The sequence below is a fragment of the Tursiops truncatus genome, chromosome 15 (genome assembly GCF_011762595.2).
Source record: "Tursiops truncatus isolate mTurTru1 chromosome 15, mTurTru1.mat.Y, whole genome shotgun sequence".
Classification (NCBI taxonomy): Eukaryota; Metazoa; Chordata; class Mammalia; order Artiodactyla; family Delphinidae; genus Tursiops; species Tursiops truncatus.
In genome coordinates, this window is record NC_047048.1 from 63,871,501 (window position 1) to 63,890,080 (window position 18,580).

Here is an 18,580-nt window from a genome sequence, read left to right on the forward strand (position 1 = left end):
ATTTCTCCCCAGTACCCTGGATGGAGGATATTGACTCTCTCCCACAGGTCACTCTCCTTTAGGAATTTGGAGATGCAGCCTCCCTGCTCAAGTTCCCAGATTAGAGTGCCCCAGCTCCTTTAGCCATTCATCCGGGGTCCTGGTTTTCCCACTCCCTCCGTCAGTATCCCTCAAGCTGGACACTTGGCCCTGGGGTTTGGCAGAACAGGAACATGCTGGAAGGGCTCTTCAAAACAAGAGTGACGCTCATTTTACATGTGGAAAGTGAGTACTAATATTCCCCTAAAAGGGGCAGTGATTTGGATGGTTCAGCTGCCTCAGGAGAGATGGCTTCTTACAAATACTTTTCAAAGAACTGAAAATAAAAGTATCTTCTGTAACCAGCTTCAGACTGATGAGCCCTGGAGTGAGCAAGCACTCTAGATAATGAAAGGTGACAGGGACAGTGTGGCTAGGGCCCCTCTCCTCTGAAGCTAGGAATGTTATATAAGGACATCTGCCTGTTCTGTAACACTCTCATTTAGGAAATAGCTTTTTAAAGGCATTTCTGCTCCTTAGTCTGAGTACCTGTGGTTGGGTTGGCTGATTCTCTGTCTATGTCCCTATTCTTCACAAGGGGGCCATGATGATGCTTCAAGTCCTTAGTTGTCAATGTGACCTTAGGCCCTGTGTCCAGTAGTAAAGGAAAAGGAAAAGTGGTAATGATGAGGGTGGGGGGTATGCCTTTAGACTGATAGTCAAGGAAGGCCTCTTCCTTTCCACTGTTTTTGGGACTGGTGATTTCTCCACGGACCTCCAGCCTCACGGACCCCACTGGGAAACTTTTCCCCAACTCAGCCCCATGAATAAGAATCCCTAGGGAGGGCTTCCCTGGTGGCACAGTGGTTAAGAATCTGCCTGCTAATGCAGGGGACACGGGTTCGAGCCCTAGTCCGGGAAGATCCCACATGCCGCGGAGCAACTAAGTCTGTGCGCCACAGCTACTGAGCCTGTGCTCTAGAGCCCGTGAGCCACAACTACTGAGCCTGCGTGCCACAACTACTGAAGACTGTGCGCCTAGAGCCCGTGCTCCGCAACAAGAGAAGCCACGACAATGAGAAGCCTGTGCACCGCAATGAAAAGTAGGCCCCGCTCACCGCAACTAGAGAAAGCCCGCGCCCAGCAACAGACCCAACACAGCCATAAATAAATAAATTTTATTTTTTAAAAAAGAAGAAATATAGCAACACTCTGTAATAAGACATTCATTTATATATATATATATATATATATATATATATATATATATATATATATATATATAAAGAATCCCTAGGGATTCAGGACTCTGGATTATTTATTTATTTATTTATTTTTATTTATTTAGGCTGCGCCGGGTCTTAGTTGCAGCACACAGGATCTTTAGTTGCGGCATGCGGACTTCTTAGTTGCAGCATGCATGTGGGATCTAGTTCCCCGACCAGGATTGAACCCAGGCCCCCTGCATTGGGAGCACAGAGTCTTACCCATTGACCACCAGGGAAGTCCCTGGATTTTAAAACTACACTCTAGGGACTTCCCTGGTGGCACAGTGGTTAAGACTCTGTGCTCCCAATGCTGTGGGAGGGGGCAGGGAGGGTTCAATCCCTGGTCAGGGAACTAGATCCCGCACGCTGCAAAGATGATCCCGTGTGCTGCAACTAAGACCTGGCACAGCCAAATAAATAAATAAATGTTTTTTAAAAAAAATCACTTGCCCAATACCACACAGCTTTTAAGTGGGAGAACTGGGACTAATTACCCAGAGAAGTAGTTCTCATGCATCAGGAGAGCTTACAAAATGCAAATTCCCAGACCTTACCCCCAGAGAGTCCAGGACACTGACTTATCCCCAGGAAACTGCTGGGTTGGGAAGATAGCACCTCATCTTTCAAAGTTACAAGGTGAGAGGAAGACTACCACCAAGTAGTCCCCCAAGACCATTTGACTTCCCTCGGCTCCTAGGAGTTTATAGTGTCCTAAAGATCAAGTGTAGCCTTCCTGAGGTTGTCATTTTAATTACATAAGTAGTCAACATTCACTATAGAAAAATTTTAAGTAAAGGTACAGTAGTCCTTTTACTTTCCACAGTTTCAGTTACCCATGGTCAACCTCAGTACAAAAATATTAACTGGAAAGTTCCAGAAATAAACAGTTCATAAGTTTTAAATTGCATGCTGTTCTGAGTAGCATAATGAAATCTCCCACCCTCCGGGCCGGGAACGTGAATCATCCCTTTGTTCCACTTATCCATGCTGTATGTGCTCCCCACCCCGCCTATTACTCACTTAGGAGCCTGCTCTGTTATCAGATCCAGTGTTGTTATACTTCAGTGCTTGTGATCAAGTAACCCTTATTTTACTTAATCATGGCCCCAAAATGCAAGAGTAGTGATGCTGGCGATTCAGATATTCTCTTACTGTGCCTAACTTATAAATTAAACTTTATCATAGGTACGTACACATAGGAAAAAACATAGTATACATAGGATTTACTACTATCCATGGTTTCATGCATCCACTGAGGGTCCTGGAACATGTACCCTGTGGATAAAGGAGGGACTACTGTAAAAGGAGAGGAGTTCAGTATAGTGACTGAGAGCCAGCCAGCTTTTGGAGACAAATGTATGAAAAACATTTAGTAGAGTTGGGACCTGGTAAGGGCTCAATAATGCTAGTAAAATATTTCTTGTAAGCAAAAAGAAGAGGGCTGGGGCTTCCCTGGTGGTGCAGTGGTTGAGAGTCCGCCTGCCGATGCAGGGGACACAGGTTCGTGCCCCGGTCCGGGAAGATCCCACATGCTGCAGAGCGGCTGGGCCCGTGAGCCATGGCTGCTGAGCCTGCGCGTCTGGAGCCTGTGCTCCGCAATGGGAGAGGCCACAACAGTGAGAGGCCCACGTACCACAAAAAAAAAAAAAAAAGAAGAGGACCAGCATACAACTCAGACCTCTACTCCACAACCAGTGCTCTTTCCACAACGCCTTGGTTTTCCCCCACATGGCTCCTGATTTCTGTGATTCCATCTATCTCTGTCTGAGGCCACAATCTTACCCCTCAGAGCACATCTTCCTCCAAACCCTGCTATAGGCAGCTGGCAGTGTTATAGGGGCATTCAACTGGAAGGGACACCCTCAGGCCCAAGACTGACATCATATGTTTAACTGGTGCTAAAAAGCCCCAAACTCACAAAGGCAACATTTCTACTTCCAAATCTGTCTCTCCCGCTTCCAAATCTGACTCTTCATTAAGTTCTTTTCCATCTTAGACCACCCAAGACGTTTATTTTAACCAGATGGATGCACTGGGTTTCAGCCAAATTCCCCACTTCCTAAGATAAGGAAAGCTTTGGGTAAAAGCAGAAAGGGAACACGTCTCAGTCCCATGAATATCTTCTCGGCAAGGGCTTTCCAGGCTGCCAGCTTGGCTCTGTCTGCTCCTAGAAAGCTAAGAGGAGGGACACAGATGAGGTTTCAGATGGCTGTTGGACCTCTAACTTTGCTGTGTGACCTTGGGCAGGATCTAAGCACCCTTCCAAATACAACTTTCTGTGACACTCTCCTCTCCTCCCATGTAAACCCAAACTTACAGAATCTTGGAGTTAAGAGCAGAGCTTCAAAATATGATACAATATGACATATAAAGAATTAACTTTTGCGGGGCGGGGGGAGGCGGAGAAATAAAGTTAGCTCTGTTTGCAGGTATGATCGGGTATGTAGAAAACCCTAATGATTCCACACAAAAAACTGCTGAACTAACAAATGGATTCAGCAAAGGTGCAGGATACAAAAATCAGCACCCAAAAAGCAACTCTGTTTCTGCAATGAAAAATCTGAAAAGGAAAATAAGAAAACAATTCCATTTACAATAGCATCAAAAAGAGTAAAATACTTAGGAATTAACCAAGGAAGTGAAAGACTTATATGTCGAAAACTACAAAACATCACTGAATGAAATTAAAGAACATACAAATAAATAGAAAAACATTTCATGCTCATGGATTAGAAGACTTGATATTGTTACTACCAATGCAATCTACAGATTCACCGCAATCTCTATCAAAATCCCAATAACTTTTTTTTTTCAGAAATAGAAAAACTCATTCTAAAATTCATATGGAGTCTCTAGGGATCCCCAAAACAATCTTGAAAAATAAGAACAAAGTTGGAGGACTCACGTTTCCTGATTTCAAAGCTTACTACAAAGCTACAGTAATCAAAAGAGTGGTACTGGCATAAAGACAGACAAACAGACCAATGGAATAAAAGAGACAGCCCTGAAATAAACCCTTGCATATATGGTCAAATGATGGTGCAAAAAAACATTCAATGGGGAAAGTAGAGTCTTTAACAAATGGTGCTGGGAAAACTGGATATCTACATGTTGAAAGAATGAAGGTGGACCCTTACCTAACACCATATAAAAAAATTAACTCAAAATGAATCAAAGACCTAAACATAAGAGCTAAAACTATAAAACACTTAGAACGTGGAAAAACTTGACAACATTGGACTTGACAATGATTTCTTGAATGTGGCACCAAAGGCACAGGAAACAACAACAAAAACTTAGACAAATTTCACTTCATTAAAATTTAAAACTTTTCTATATGAAAGGACACTATCAACAGAGTAAAAGGGCAACCCACAGGATAGAGAAGGTATTTGCAAATTACATATATGATAAGGGATTAATATCTAGAATATACACAGAACTCCTAAAACTCAACAACAAAAAACCAAAAGACTAGACTCAAAAACAGGTAAAGGTCTGGAATGGACATTTCTCCAAAAGAGATATACAAATGGTCAGCAAGCACGTGAAAAGATGCTCAACATCACTAATCATTAGGGAAATGCAAATCAAAAACAATGAGTTACCACTTCACACCCATTAGGTTGGCTGTTAAAAGAAAAAAAAAAAAAACAGAAAACAAGTGTTGATGAGGATGTGGAGAAATTGGAACTCTTGTGCACTGTTGGAATGTAAAATGGTGCAACTGCTATGGAAAACGGTATGGCTATTCCTCAAAAAATTAAAAACAGTATTATCATATGATCCAGCAATTCCATTCTGGGTATATACCCAAAAGAACTGAAAGCGGAGACATGAACAGATATTTGTACACCGTTGTTCACTGTAGCGTTATTCACAATAGCAAAAAGGTGGAAGCAGCCCAAGTGTCCCTTAACAGATGAATAGATAAATAAAATGTATATACCGTGGACATTTAACAAAGCTATTATTCAGCCTTACAAAGGAAGGAAATTCTGACATGCTATGACATAGATGAACCTTGAAGATGGTGTACTAAGTGAAATAAGCCAATTAGAAAAAGACAACACTGTGATTACAGTCTTATGAGGAACTTAGTCAAATTCAGAGACAGAAAGTAGAATGGTAATTGCCAGGTGCTGAGGGGAGGGGAGAACGGGGAGTTAATAGTTTAATGGGCACCAAGATTCAGTTTTGTAAGATGAAAGTGTTCTGAAAATGGATAGTAGTGATAGCCACACTACAAAGTAAATGTACTTCACTGTGTCACAGAACTATAGACTTAAAAATAGCAAATTTTGTTATGTATATTTTATAGCAAAATTTTTAAATTTTTTTAAGTTTTAAAAAAGAATTAACTTCTATTATTTTAATAATAAAAGTTTAATAATTAACAATAAATTTATTATTTAAATTTATTTAATAATAAAATCATTAAATTTAATAATTATTAATAATTATCATTATTTATTATAAGTTTTATTCCAATTTTCTCCATCTTCACTGCCCCCACCAAATTTCACCTGGGTAACTTTAAGTCTTTAAACTAGTCTCCCGGGGCTTCCCTGGTGGCGCAGTGGTTAAGAATCTGCCTGCCAATGCAAGGGACATGGGTTCGAGCTCTGGTCCGGGAAGATCCCACATGCCGCAGAGCAACGAAGCCCGGGCGCCACAACTACTGAGGCCCGCGCGCCTAGAGCCCGAGCTACGCAACGAGACGCCACTGCAATAAGCCCGTGCACCACAGTGAAGAGTAGCGCCCCCCTCGCCGCAACTAGAGAAGGCCTGCGCAGTAACAAAGACCCAACGCAGCCAATAAAAAGAGGAAAAAAAAAAATCTTATCTAAAAACTAGTCTCCCACTGTGATCCAGTCCTTCAACTAGCAGCCAGGGTGATCTTGTCAAGATGCAAACCTGAAAAGTAAAGTGTTCCCTGCTAAAATCCTTTCTGTGGCTTCCTCCACGCTTGGGATAAAAACAAATTCTTCGGGCTTCCCTGGTGGCGCAGTGGTTGAGAGTCCGCCTGCAGATGCAGGGGACACGGGATTGTGCCCCGGTCCGGGAAGATCCCACATGCCGCGGAGCGGCTGGGCCCGTGAGCCATGGCCGCTGAGCCTGCGCGTCCGGAGCCTGTGCTCCGCAACGGGAGGGGCCACAACAGTAAGAGGCCCACGTACCAAAAACAAATTCTTCATGGCCATCATCAAAAAGACAAGAAATAACAAATACCGGCGTAGTTGTGGAAAAAAGGGAATCCTTGTGCACTGTTGGTGGGATTGTAAATTGGTACAGTCACTGTGGAAAACACTGTAGAGGATACTTAAAAAATTAAAAATAGAACTACCATACAATCCAGCAATTCCACTTCTGAGAATATACCCAAAGGAAATGAAAACACGAACTCAAAAAGATATCTGCACCCCCATTTTCATAGCAATATTATGTACAATGGCCAAGACATGAAAACAACCTAAGTGTCCATCGATGGATGAATGGATAAAGAAGTTGTGAGATACATACAAACACACACGAATATTATTCAGCCATAAAAAAGAGAACATCCTACCATTTGCCACATCATGGATGGACCTTGAAGGCATTATGCTAAGTGAAATAAGTCAGACAGAGAAAGCCAAATACTGTATGACCTCACTTACATGTGGAATCTTTTAAAAGTATAATAAAAATTTAAAAACTCGTAGCAAAAGCGATCAGACTTGTGGTTATCAGAGGCAGAGGGTGAGGGGAGCCCTGGGAAGTGGAGAAAGGTGGTCCAAAGATACAGACTTTCAATTGTAAGATAAGTAAGTACTAGGGATATATCATACAACATGATGACTATAGCTAACACTCTGCCATACAATGTATAGGAAAGTTAAGAGAGTAAATCCTAAGAGTTCTCAGGACAGGAGAATGTTTTTTCCTTTTTCAGATTCTTCTTTCTTTTCTTTTTATTGTATCTATCTGAGAAGGTGGAGGTTAGCTGATCCTACTGTGGTAATCATTTCACAATATATGTAAGTCAAACTATCATGCTGTAGACCTTAAACTTATACAGTGATGAACATCAATTATTTTTCTATACCACTGGAAAAAATTATTCAGCATGATTCTCCTAGTCCTTCTCCAACTTGTGGCTTTATACCTCACCATTAGCCGACATGGTTTCAACTCCTGGAATGCCCTCTTCCCTTCCCCTCCCTCTCCCTCTTCTTAATTCCTATTCTTCCCTCAGAGTTCAGTCTTCCCTAACCCCCAGATCAAATTCCCCATTACAAACCTTTGCCACCAGACCCAGCAGACTAAAAACTTACCTCTTCTGTCTTTGACTCCAGTCTAGGTATTTTCCCAACATTCTATGACAGAATGATCTGTCTGTCTCCAGCACTGCATGCCACCAGGGAGTCTATAAAAAATAGGCTTTATATCAGTGGTGCACATCCAAACTGGAGTGAGCTGGTTAGGCTTTACCACAGTTTTGCATATGGGAGAGAAACTGTTCAGAGAAGGGAGGGCTGATAAGAACAAGATCCATGGGAAAGTTAGTACTAAAGTTGTACGTCCATGTCAGGTATATGGCTGTCCCACCAGGTCCAGACAAAGTCATGTCTGTTGAAGTGTGTATCATCTTTGGGGTCCAGCCCCACACAACCTACTGAAACAGGATCTTGGGATTGGGTTGTGGGAGAAAACAACAGCTATGGTATTCTGAAAAAGTTTCCTAGGAGATACCATAGTTCACCTAAGGTGGAGAACTACATCTGAATGTTGACAGGTATGCAAAGGATGTTCTGACCTTACTGATATTCCTTAAGACTTCAAGTGTAAGAGTGCGGATTTAAAAAAAAAAAAAAAAAAGGGGGGCGGATTTTCTTTTTTGGGCTCGCTGCCCAGCTTGCAAGATCTTAGTTCCCTGACCAGGGATTGAACCTGGGGTCATGGCAGTGAAAGTGCGTGGGGCCCCAACCACTGGACCGTCAGGGAACTCCCCAGAGTGCAGATTTTGAAGTCAGACAGACCCAGGTAACAGTCGAGTGATTCTGAGCAAGTTTCTTTGCCTATATAAACCCACCACGTAGGATGATGGGCCTTGCTACATAGCACAGTGCAAATGGCATCACCTGGAGGGCTTACTGAAACGCTGATTATGGACCCCACCCACAGAATTTCTGATTCAGTTAGGTCTGGGATGGGGGTCTCAGAATTTGAATCTCTAATCAAGTTCCCAGGTGATGCAGCTGCTGCTGCTCCACAAACACACTTTGCGAACCACTAACCAAGCCCATAGCGAGGCCACGATAGATGAATACCCAGATCTTCTGATAGCCAATAAAGTACTCTCGCAACTTTACTACCCCGAGGAGCCCTCAGCTGGTTCCAACATGCCATGCAGCCTTAGAAAATCACTTCCCCTTTTTGGATCTCAGGGCTCACATTTGTCAAAAGAGTGTGCTAGGCATGAGGAGACACTAAGTTATTACGGAAAAGAATTAACTCTGTGAACAAGGTCCTACGGGACTTGAAGGGTTAGGGGAGAAAACGAGCAAGGGCTAAATCCTGAGGGGCAACTTGGGGCTTCCGGGGAGCAAGGTTTGGGCTCGAAAGGACGCCTCGGGGAAGGTAGCGCCGCGTTCTGCCCCGCTGCTCGACGGGACAAGCTGTGGTGGATTGGACGACGCTCCTGTCCCAACCTCTGCTTTCGCCTCAGCCACCGTTCTTCAGTCTCCGCAGCACCTCCTCGCGCTCGTGTCGCCGTCCGTACCAAGATTGTCCCTTCCCTCTCACTCTACCGCGGGGCTGGCGGAAGCGTGCCGTCACTTCCCCGCGCGTAGAGCGCTTGCGCCGAAGCGGCGGTTGCTCTTCCGTGTAGACGGCTGTGCGGCCACCGATTGGCTGCGTGGGCACGTCGGCGGGAGGACGCGCGGCGCTGCGTTGTTCCGCCCTGCGCGCTGCTGGTCTCGGCCGAGCTAGCAGAGCTAGGGTGTTCGGGTAAGTGGGGGCAGCCGCAGGCGCGCCGCCGAACCGATCCGCTGAGCCTGTTGCTGCCGCTGCCGCCACCGCCACCGCCACGCCCCGTGCGCCGTGACCCGCGACCCCAGACCCCGACGTCTTTTAGATCGGCCCGCGCGCCCCAGGCCCGGCCCGGGCGGCGCGACGGGAGGATGAGCGGCGGGCGGCGGAAGGAGGAGCCGCCTCAGCCGCTGCTGGCTAACGGGGCCCTCAAAGTCTCCGTCTGGAGCAAGGTGCTACGGAGCGACGCGGCCTGGGAGGACAAGGTGCGGTGGGGCCTGGCGAGGGCGCACGTTAGAGGACCCGGCTGGGACTCGGGGACGAATGGACAGGCCCGAGCCTGCCCCTGCCCCTGCCCCCGTCCGGGCGCTGCCGAGTGTTCGGGGTGGTGGGGCGGGTGGCCCAAGGGTGTCGGGCTCCGGGCTCACTACGGAGTGGCCTAAGAGTGAAGTCGCCCGGGTCACGCGGGAAGCAGCAAGGAGGGGGCGGAGCAGTTGCCCCCCCGCGGGCAGGTCGGGTGCCTGAACGGCGAGAGCGAGCTGAATTCGATTCGATCTCCGCCTTTTACTCCCAGTAGGATCTTGAGTAAGTGACTTACCTTGTCGAATTAACAACTTACCACCGTGGTTAGCACGAACAGTAACGGTAACAGACTTCTACTGAGTGCTTGCTGTGTGTTGGGCGCCCTCTGTGCGTCATCTCACTCAAGTCTCCGAACAACTCTGAAGTCGGGTACCGTGGTGCGGTAAAGCGTTTAGCACATGGTGAGGCTCACTAAAGGTGAGCTGTCAGTGCTTTTCTGTTGAATGAGAAAACAGAATAAGTGTGAGAGTTGAGAGGGGAGAATGAGACCACCTTTCAGGGGTGAGTGTGGTGTGTGTGTGTGTGTATACACGCGAGGGAGTGGGGGAGAAACCACCAAATGTGTGTGAGGAATGGTTGGGGGACTTCAAGATGTCCTTACTGGTCACACGCATTCAGAAGATCTGAGTGTAAGCACTTCCCCAACTCTGCTCCATCGCGTGGAAGGAACCATCACAAATAGCTTGATTCCAGTTGGCCTGAAAAGAATGTTAGATTTGCAGTCTTTCCCTCCCTTTTATTTTTTTGGACTGATGAAGTAGTTTTTCATCAGTTACTTTCATCAGAAGTAGTTTTCCCTAGAGTTCCTGTAAAGGGGGGGGATGGGAGGTACTTCCTGAAGGTGCCCTTGTCCTGCCCCCAGTGCTGCCCAGCTCTTGTAAAATCTTTCTGATTTGCTGTGTCATTTCTTTCCTTTTTTGTGTAAGGACTGGTTTCTGCAGTCCAGGGCAGGTCAGAAACCTGAGTCTTCCGTGTTCTTGTATGAAAATTGGATATGCAGGCACCTGCCTCCTGCACTTTTTTTTTTTTTTTTTTTTTGCGTTACGCGGGCCTCTCACTGCTGTGGCCTCTCCCAATGCGGACGCGCAGGCTCAGCGGCCATGGCTCACGGGCCCAGCCGCTCCGCGGCATGGGGGATCTTCCCGGACCGGGGCACGAACCCGTGTCCCCTGCATCGGCAGGCGGACTCTCAACCACTGCGCCACCAGGGAAGCCCCCTCCTGTACTTTTGTTTCTAATCTCTTTTCTCTTTTGTGACTTACTCAAAATTCAGAGTGTGGGAAGGTGGTACTGAATTGGTTAACAGTCAGCCCTTCTGCTTGTGGATAGTCTGTTCTTGTCTCTCCAGGTCAGATAACTAACTGGCCAGTAGCTCAGTTATTATCACAGCAATTTCATTTTTGTAGCTTCTGAAAAAATTAAGTAAATGATTTTTCTAAAAATTTTTATGTAGAGCACAACGCCCTGGAAGCCATCACTTAAGATAACTAAATACATCATTTTTTAACCACATTTTAGTATAAGAAGATGTGGAGATTCAAGAACTGTATACCGTTGCTTTTGGGGAAAATTCCTCTGGAAGATGAGTTTAGCAGAAAGCTTTTCTGTTCCTCACCTATCACAAGAGGCTCTCTTGTGGCACCCACTCCAGATTATGCACACATTCTCTCTTTTCTACAGGATGAATTTTTAGATGTGATCTACTGGTTCCGACAGATCATTGCTGTGGTCCTAGGTGTCATTTGGGGAGTGTTACCATTGCGAGGTTTCTTGGGAATAGCAGGGTAAGTCTTGGGTTTTTTGTTTTGTTTTTTTTCCCTGTGTGTGTGTGTGTGTGTGTGTGTGTATGTAATGACTAAATCAAAAAACTGGCCCCATGATGGCACTCCTGGGTCTGATACAGCACTCGTCAGTTCCACAGGCTTGGGAGCAGCTTGGGTCAGGCATGTTACCTTTATGAAGATCCAGGTTAGTTTATTCATTCATGGGTCCTTAGTGACCTCATGCAAGAGGTTGCCATATTGCCTGTTGGCAGCAGGCATCTAGTTCTGACATGACCTTTGTTGTCTGTGGAAGTTTGGAAAGTGAAAGAGCTTCTGATACTTGATGACCACTCCCTTGTGCACTGTGCTGGATGTCCAGAATCTTGGACTTGGCAGAAGTTGTTTTAGGTCCCTCCTTTTTTTTTGGCCGCGTCTTGCAGCATGCGGGATCTTTAGTTTCCTGAACAGGGATGGAACCCATGCCCCCTGCAGTGGAAGCGTGGAGTCCTAACCACTGGACCGCCTGGGAAGTCCCAGGTGCCTACATTTTAAAGGCAGTGAAGAAGTAGAGATTAAGCCCTCAGTTTTTTATTGTGTGCCTGTGGCAGCAGTTGACACGAGCTCCCAGTCGTGGCTCAGCTTGTTAACCAGTCACTGAGAGCAAGTCCAAATGCCCGCCAGGTTGAATTAATAGGATTTGTGGAAATTGTGTTTTTCTTTTTTTTTAAAATGTATTTATTTTATTTTATTATATTTTAGGGTTATTTATTTTTGGCTGCATCGGGTCTTAGTTGCGGCTCACAGGATCTTTATTGAGTAATGTGGGATCTTTTGTTGTGGTGCGCGGGCTCTTCATTGTGGCGTGCGGGTTTTCTCTTCTCTAGTTGTGGCACGCAGGCTTCAGAGCATGTGAGCTCTGTAGTTTGTGGTACGTGGGCTCTCGTGTTGAGGCGCACAAGCTTAGTAGTTGTGGCGTGCGGGCTTAGTTGCCCCATGGCATGTATCGGGATCTTAGTTCCCCAACCAGCGATTGAACCCCAATTCCCTGCATTATAAGGTGGATTCTTTACCACTGGATCACCAGGGAAGTCCCGGAATTGTCTTAGGATAGGAGTTGTGGGCAAGTTATAGTAGAAATAGACAGGCAGGCCTCTGGGAATACAAACTGTCATACTCACCCATGGAAAATCACATATATTATTTTAACCATGATCACATACATCTCTTATTCCTTACTCTGGGGTGAAAAGTGTGAAACAGTTTCAAACTTCTTTGAGTTGCCTGTTTTTTCAGAAGATAACCCAAAAGGAATGTACAGTTCCCTCTCCTAACTAAAGAGTTGTTGTTGTTGTATTTATGTATGTATGTATATATGTATGTATGTATGTATGGCTGCATCGGGTCTTCGTTGTTGAGCGCAGGCTTAGTTGTGGTGAGAGGGGGCTACTCTTCATTGCGGTGCGCAGGCTTCTCATTGCAGTGGCTACTCTTGTTGTGGAGCACAGGCTGTAGGCATGCGGGCTTCAGTAGTTGTGGTACACGGGCTCAGTAGTTGTGTCTCGAGGGCTCTAGAGTGCAGGCTCCATAGTTGTGGTGCATGGGGCTTAGTTGCTCCGCGGCATGTGGGATCTTCCCAGACCAGGGCTCGAACCTGTGTCCCCTGCATTGGTAGGCAGATCCTTAACCATTGCGCCACCAGGGAAGTCCCTAAAGAGGTTTTCGATTTATGATGCTGATCAAAGCATTTGTCCAAGGAAACCGTAAGAGTTTATCCTCTCACTGACTTTGACAGAGTGGACATTTGATGAGGACTCATTGAGGGTGATGAGACACGGGCAGGACCTGGTGTTCACAGAGGTCTTCTCAGGGTGGAAATGGTATGTAGATACATTTTTAGAATGTTGGTCACCCAATTTTAGCTTTCTATGAGAAAAAAGGCAGATATAAGGAAAATGCCAGAGAAGGCAGAAGGCAATCTAAAGGCAAAAGGTAGTCAGTCTCTTGTCTTCCCCAGATCACTTTTCTAGGAGAGGATGACACTGGTTCAAATCCCCAGCACCTATCTCATCTTGTAGGAGTCCTACGGGATTTTTCCGAAGTCACCAATCTGCAAATAATATAGCAAAGACTAGAGCTAGTCTAGTATCCTTCCCACTGTGGCAAATGAGTAAGGCTGCCCAAACAGATTTTTTTTTTTTTTTTTGCGGTACGCAGGCCTCTCACTCCTGTGGCCTCTCCCATTGCGGAGCACAGGCTCAGCGGCCACGGCTCACGGGCCCAGCCGCTCCGCGGCATGTGGGATCCTCCCGGACCGGGGCACGAACCCGTGTCCCCCGCATTGGCAGGCGGATTCTCAACCACTGCACCACCAGGGAAGCCCCAGATTTTTAACTTTCTAGAAAGCTCTGGATTCAAGTTCCAGCTCTGCCACTTTCAAGCTACATAATTTGGAGCTCACTTTGTGAGACTCAGTTTCCTCATTAAAATGAGGGCAATAAAGAAGTGCCTTCCTCATGAGATTGATGTGTGAATTAAATGAGGTGATTCAAGTAAACTGCTAAAGGTAGGGCTTAGTACATCATAGGCACTCCATAAGTGGTTCACTGCAGTCATATGATTAGCTTTACAAAGAGTGATAAAATATGGCTGGCTATTGAGAAAGCAAGAAACAGGGTGTTTGCAGTGAATTCACCTTGGAGTGGCTTACCCATCATGCCACTTTCTCAGGACTGCCTGTTTTCTAGGGTTCAGTCCCACACTGTCCTGCCAGAGCCAGTTTCTCTCCAAAGGAATCCCTTCCCTCCTTTGGTTGGCACCTTTTTCCCAGCTCTTGGAAAGTGCCCAAGGACATTGATTTTTTCCACACACACCCCCTTTCCCCCATCTATCTGACTCAGCTGCCTGGTGCTCAGTTGTGGTGACTGTCTCCTCCCCACTTCCCGCCTTCGCTGCCCTCTGTCTGGACCCCCACTTGACTTCTCTTCATTTCTGGTGTGGGCACCAGCTAGGACCTATTAAGGTAAAGCCATTTCCTTGGGTCTCATTACTTAAAATTTGCCTGGGAACTGAGTGTGATGGTTCTGTTCTGTCTGCCGAGGTTTTACGTAATTGGAGAGGGGTTCTATTCATCCCTTTCTGCCTCTGTCTCTCATAGAGCTTGGCACATGATCAAGAGGTGCTCCGTGAATGCTTGTTAAAATTTTTGAAAAGCTGAAACGAGTTCCCATTGACCCTTGGAAGCAGAGTCATATATTACCTTCCAGCCCTGAAGTCAGTATTTGTTAGATTCGTTATTTTGTTAAGACTGGAGTTTTTAAGATAGAATTGTTAAAAATCCATTTGAGAGTCAGTTTTTTGTTTTTTTTTTTTTTTTTTGGCTGCCCCATGTGGCATGAAGGATGTTAGTTTCCCCACCAGGAATTGAACCCCTGCCCACCTGCAGTGGAAGCTGGAGTCTCAACTGCTGGACTGCCAGGGAAATCCCCAGTATTTTCATTTCTTTGTCCACCCATTTGCTATGTCATTCTCTCCCGTTTCCAATACAGAATTTATGCCCATCCTTAAAGCTCAGTGTGAGCCTTTCCAGTCCTTTTCCTGACCCCTCCCCCTGGTACACCAGACTTTTAAATGCCTTTGTGTCTGTGAATTCATTTTCTACTTAATGTGTGCCCCTTGGAAGGCAGGGCCTATGTCAGCCCTTTTCTCTCTCCCTGTCATCCTTTATTTATCTCTTTCCCTTATATTTCCCTTTCTCATCTCACTAAGCAACCACCTTACAGCTGGAGACTGTCAGAGTCTCCAGTCACTGTCCAGCCCTAGCTTATTAGCTGAGCCCCAGAGTGACATTGCTAAGTCCTGATAGTAGGCTGTCTAGAGCCACTAACTCAGCCTGTCCAAAATGGAACTCCTGTCAGAGGGAGGTGGCCAGATTGGCTGGGTCCCAAGATTCCTAGTAGACGATCAGGATATGGCCATGACATAGCCAAGCCAAGGACTGTATTTCGTGTGAAATCCAAGAAGAACCATCTGTCCTTCCTGACTCCCTGCTTCTGTTACTGGACCCATGGTTCTCCCAGGTCCTTAGGCTTGAAGCCTTTGGGGATTCTTGCCTCTCCATTCAACCATTTTCCCAGTCCCCGTCCTCAAACTTTATTTGTACTTATGTCCTGAAACAGGTCTAAACCAGCCTCCCAGCTCCTTTTCCTTCCACTCACGAGAAAGCCCATACTCTTGACTACTCACAAACTAGACTTCCTGGTGTATGTACACCCTGTCTCCTTGTTAACCTTGCACAGACAGCCTCAGGGTCTGTTCCCTGCCCCGCCCCCCCCCCCCCCATATACACTCCTCATCGCCATCATACTGCCCTGCCCTACACCAGCCCACACTTAACTGATAGGAGGAACCTGTTCTCTGCATTTTCTACTGCAGCCTTCAGAAGGGATGTGGCCTAAGGCATATAGTCCCCCATTGGATTAGGTGCCGTAACTGGAAAGATCATAAAAAGAGAGTTTTGATCACTTTATGAATATTACTTTTACATAGAGATCAGTAGAGCAGAGTGATGTGTTACTACTCATGGTATTCTGATTCCTGCATCAGTTAAATCATATGTGATAGGGGTCAAAGACCTTCCTGGAAGTGCTCACAAACCTCTGGTTTCAATTCCACTCTGCCTGCTGTTTCTGGCTCCTAATAGGCGGTGAGCTGAGGGCAGGAACTGTCATGTTCACCTCTGCATCAAGTGCAGTAGCAGACAGTGGACATTCAGAAATTGTCTCCCGTTGGGAATTATGCAGAGGCTGCTTTACTACGCCCTTGCTTGCTCAACTAGGCCATGAAGCAGCAGCTTAACATGTGTTTTCCCCATGCTCCCCCACCCCACCCCCCGAGCTGGAGCTACCTGGAGGCCCATGTCAGGTACTGGACCTATTTGGGGCTGTTCAGCAAGCAGCCTTCTGTCTTACTTCAAGGGGACTTGGAGAACTTATATGTGCTTCATTTTTCTTTTATCTTCTGCTTTTGCTGGTCAGCTAAAAAGAGATGCTCCTTTTTTAAGTCTCTAGCACAACCAAGTGGGCAGCTCCATTGAGGGCCTAGGCGTTTTTATGTATTATTTCATTTGCCTCCGTAATAGAGTTAACTGTGCGACATCAAGTGCCCTGATAGAGCTGGACCGTGTTGGTGGGAGTTCTCAGTCTTCCAAGCTTACAGTTTATGTTTGGTGCTTGTTCTCCCTTGCTCCAGATTCTGCCTGATCAATGCAGGTGTCCTGTACCTCTACTTCAGCAACTACCTACAGATAGATGAGGAAGAGTATGGCGGCACGTGGGAGCTCACGAAGGAAGGGTTTATGACATCGTTTGCCTTGTTCATGGTATGTGTAGCTGGTAATTTCACAGCAGGTTTTGTCATTTCCTGAGATGCCAGTTATTCAAGGGGAGCCCCTTGACTGAGTTACAGTGTGTGATGTGGGTACCATTTTTCAAGACTCCTGAGGCTGGAGGGCATGTCCTTTGTTGAGTTAATGTCCCAAAAGATGTGGTGTGATACACTGTGTAGTCTCCCTGTGGTGAGCAAATCCAGAGCTCATTGTCAGTTTCTACATCTAATTCTCAACTCTGGCTGCATATTGAAAACTGGAAAACATTTAAAAATATATGCATAACAGCCAAAAAATGCAAACAGCCATCACCCGATGAATGGCTAGATAAAATGTTATATACCCAGACAGTAGAATATTACTTGGCCATAAAGAGGAATGAAGAACTGGTACATGCTACAAGGATGAACCTTGAAAACATTCTGCTAGGTGAAAGAATCCAGACACAAAAGACCACATGTTGTATGATTCCATTTATGTGAAATGTCCAGAATAGGCAGATCCACATGGATAAGAAGTAGATTAATGGTTGCCAGTGGCGGCGGGGAGGGGAAATGGGAAGTAACTGATAATGGGAATAGATGTTGTCTTCAGGGTGACGCAAATGCTCCAAAATGTTTTTACAACTCTGAATATACTAAAAAACCTCTGAATTGTATACTTTAAAAGGGTAAACTTCATGAAATATGAATTATACCTCAAAGTTATTTTTAAACAATTATAGAACCTAGCCCAAACAACGAAATCAGAATCTCTGGGAGGTGGCGCCCAGGCATCTCTCTGTATGTTTTTAAAGAGCCCACGAGATTGCAAAGGCGAGTCAGGTTTGAGAACCTCTGCTTTATTTGATAGGAAGCTGACAGGATATGATGTAGTTTTGTTTTCACGTTTGTTGCTAATGCTAACACTTACTAGCAGTACAGTTTGCTTTACCTGTATCATTTCCACACCTATAACTCTAAGCCCTCGCACTCTGGTCTCTGTTTGGCAAGGGGAGAGACTTGTCCAGGGTCCCTTTGGGAGCACAGGACGGTGGTCCTGGGCTCTATTAGAGACAGCTTGATTTCAGTGCTCTTGCCCCAAGCAGCTTATGCATTGGATAGCCCCCGGGAAGTCCACTGTGCGCACATTCTTAGGATGCTTTTGTTTTGTGGAATGGGAGCCTGTGTTGACCCTGTTGGTGAGGGAGCCCGTGAACATTGCTTGTTTCCTCTCTAGGTCATTTGGATCATCTTTTACACTGCCATCCACTATGACTGACGGTGCACAGGCCCCACCTGCTCCCTGTCTGGTCCAAAGGACCCTCTTAGTTACACCACAGAAACACGATTGTTGGGGGGCACCCCAGCCACGCGGAACCTGGAAGACCCGTGTTTCCTGGACCGAGAATCAGTGTGTTGGGCGTCAGTGTTTTCTGCAAGGGTTGTGACCTGAAACTTTTTAAAGAACCATCCACCTTTTGGGGAAGCATTTCTGAATTGTCCATCACCAACCGTTTCTTCTTGGATACCATCATGAAACACCTGTTGGCCGATTGGAGCTGTCCTGTAATTTGGTGCACATCTGGATCCGGATGAAACATTAAATTGTCTTCCTTTTCCATCAGGTGTACGGCTTTTAAACTATATCAAACATTGGCATTGCAAGTCTTCTGAAAACAGTATGGCAGTATGTGCGTGGTCCATAGCACAGTACAAGCAGCATCTGATAACAGTTTTCGTTGTAGAATGTTTTCAGATACTTGAATAAATCAGATCTTTAATTGAGCCCCT

General features: G+C 45.8%; 1 protein-coding gene and 1 long non-coding RNA gene across 3 annotated transcripts in view; one reads left to right on the forward strand and one right to left on the reverse strand.

Moving 5' to 3' along the window:
• Positions 1-9,155, reverse strand: part of LOC109552663 (uncharacterized) — a 33,428-nt gene extending 24,273 nt beyond the window's left edge. The window contains exons 1-3 of one of the 2 annotated variants that reach the window (XR_002179542.3): positions 8,981-9,155; positions 7,604-7,695; positions 2,569-3,461 (exon numbers count right to left, since the gene is read on the reverse strand). This is a non-coding gene — a long non-coding RNA (uncharacterized lncRNA). Of the gene's footprint in view, positions 1-2,568; positions 3,462-7,603; positions 7,696-8,980 lie in introns of those variants that run through there. The other variant, XR_012326283.1, reaches the window with a different exon arrangement.
• A 119-nt stretch (positions 9,156-9,274) lies between these two features.
• On the forward strand, positions 9,275-18,574 carry RAB5IF (RAB5 interacting factor). Its single transcript, XM_004317538.4, has 4 exons — positions 9,275-9,565; positions 11,343-11,446; positions 16,673-16,802; positions 18,027-18,574. Exons 1-4 carry the CDS (start codon positions 9,452-9,454, stop codon positions 18,066-18,068), a joined length of 390 nt encoding a protein of 129 aa, XP_004317586.1. The 5' UTR covers positions 9,275-9,451; the 3' UTR covers positions 18,069-18,574.
• Positions 18,575-18,580: the final 6 nt, after the last annotated feature.

Coding starts and splice junctions, on each gene's coding strand:
- RAB5IF (XM_004317538.4), top strand. CDS start 9,452: ATGAGCGGCGGGCGGCGGAAGGAGGAGCCGCCTCAGCCGCTGCTGGCT. Junction 11,447..16,672: donor GGTTTCTTGGGAATAGCAGG/GTAAGTCTTGGG, acceptor CCCTTGCTCCAG/ATTCTGCCTGATCAATGCAG. Junction 16,803..18,026: donor CATCGTTTGCCTTGTTCATG/GTATGTGTAGCT, acceptor TTTCCTCTCTAG/GTCATTTGGATCATCTTTTA.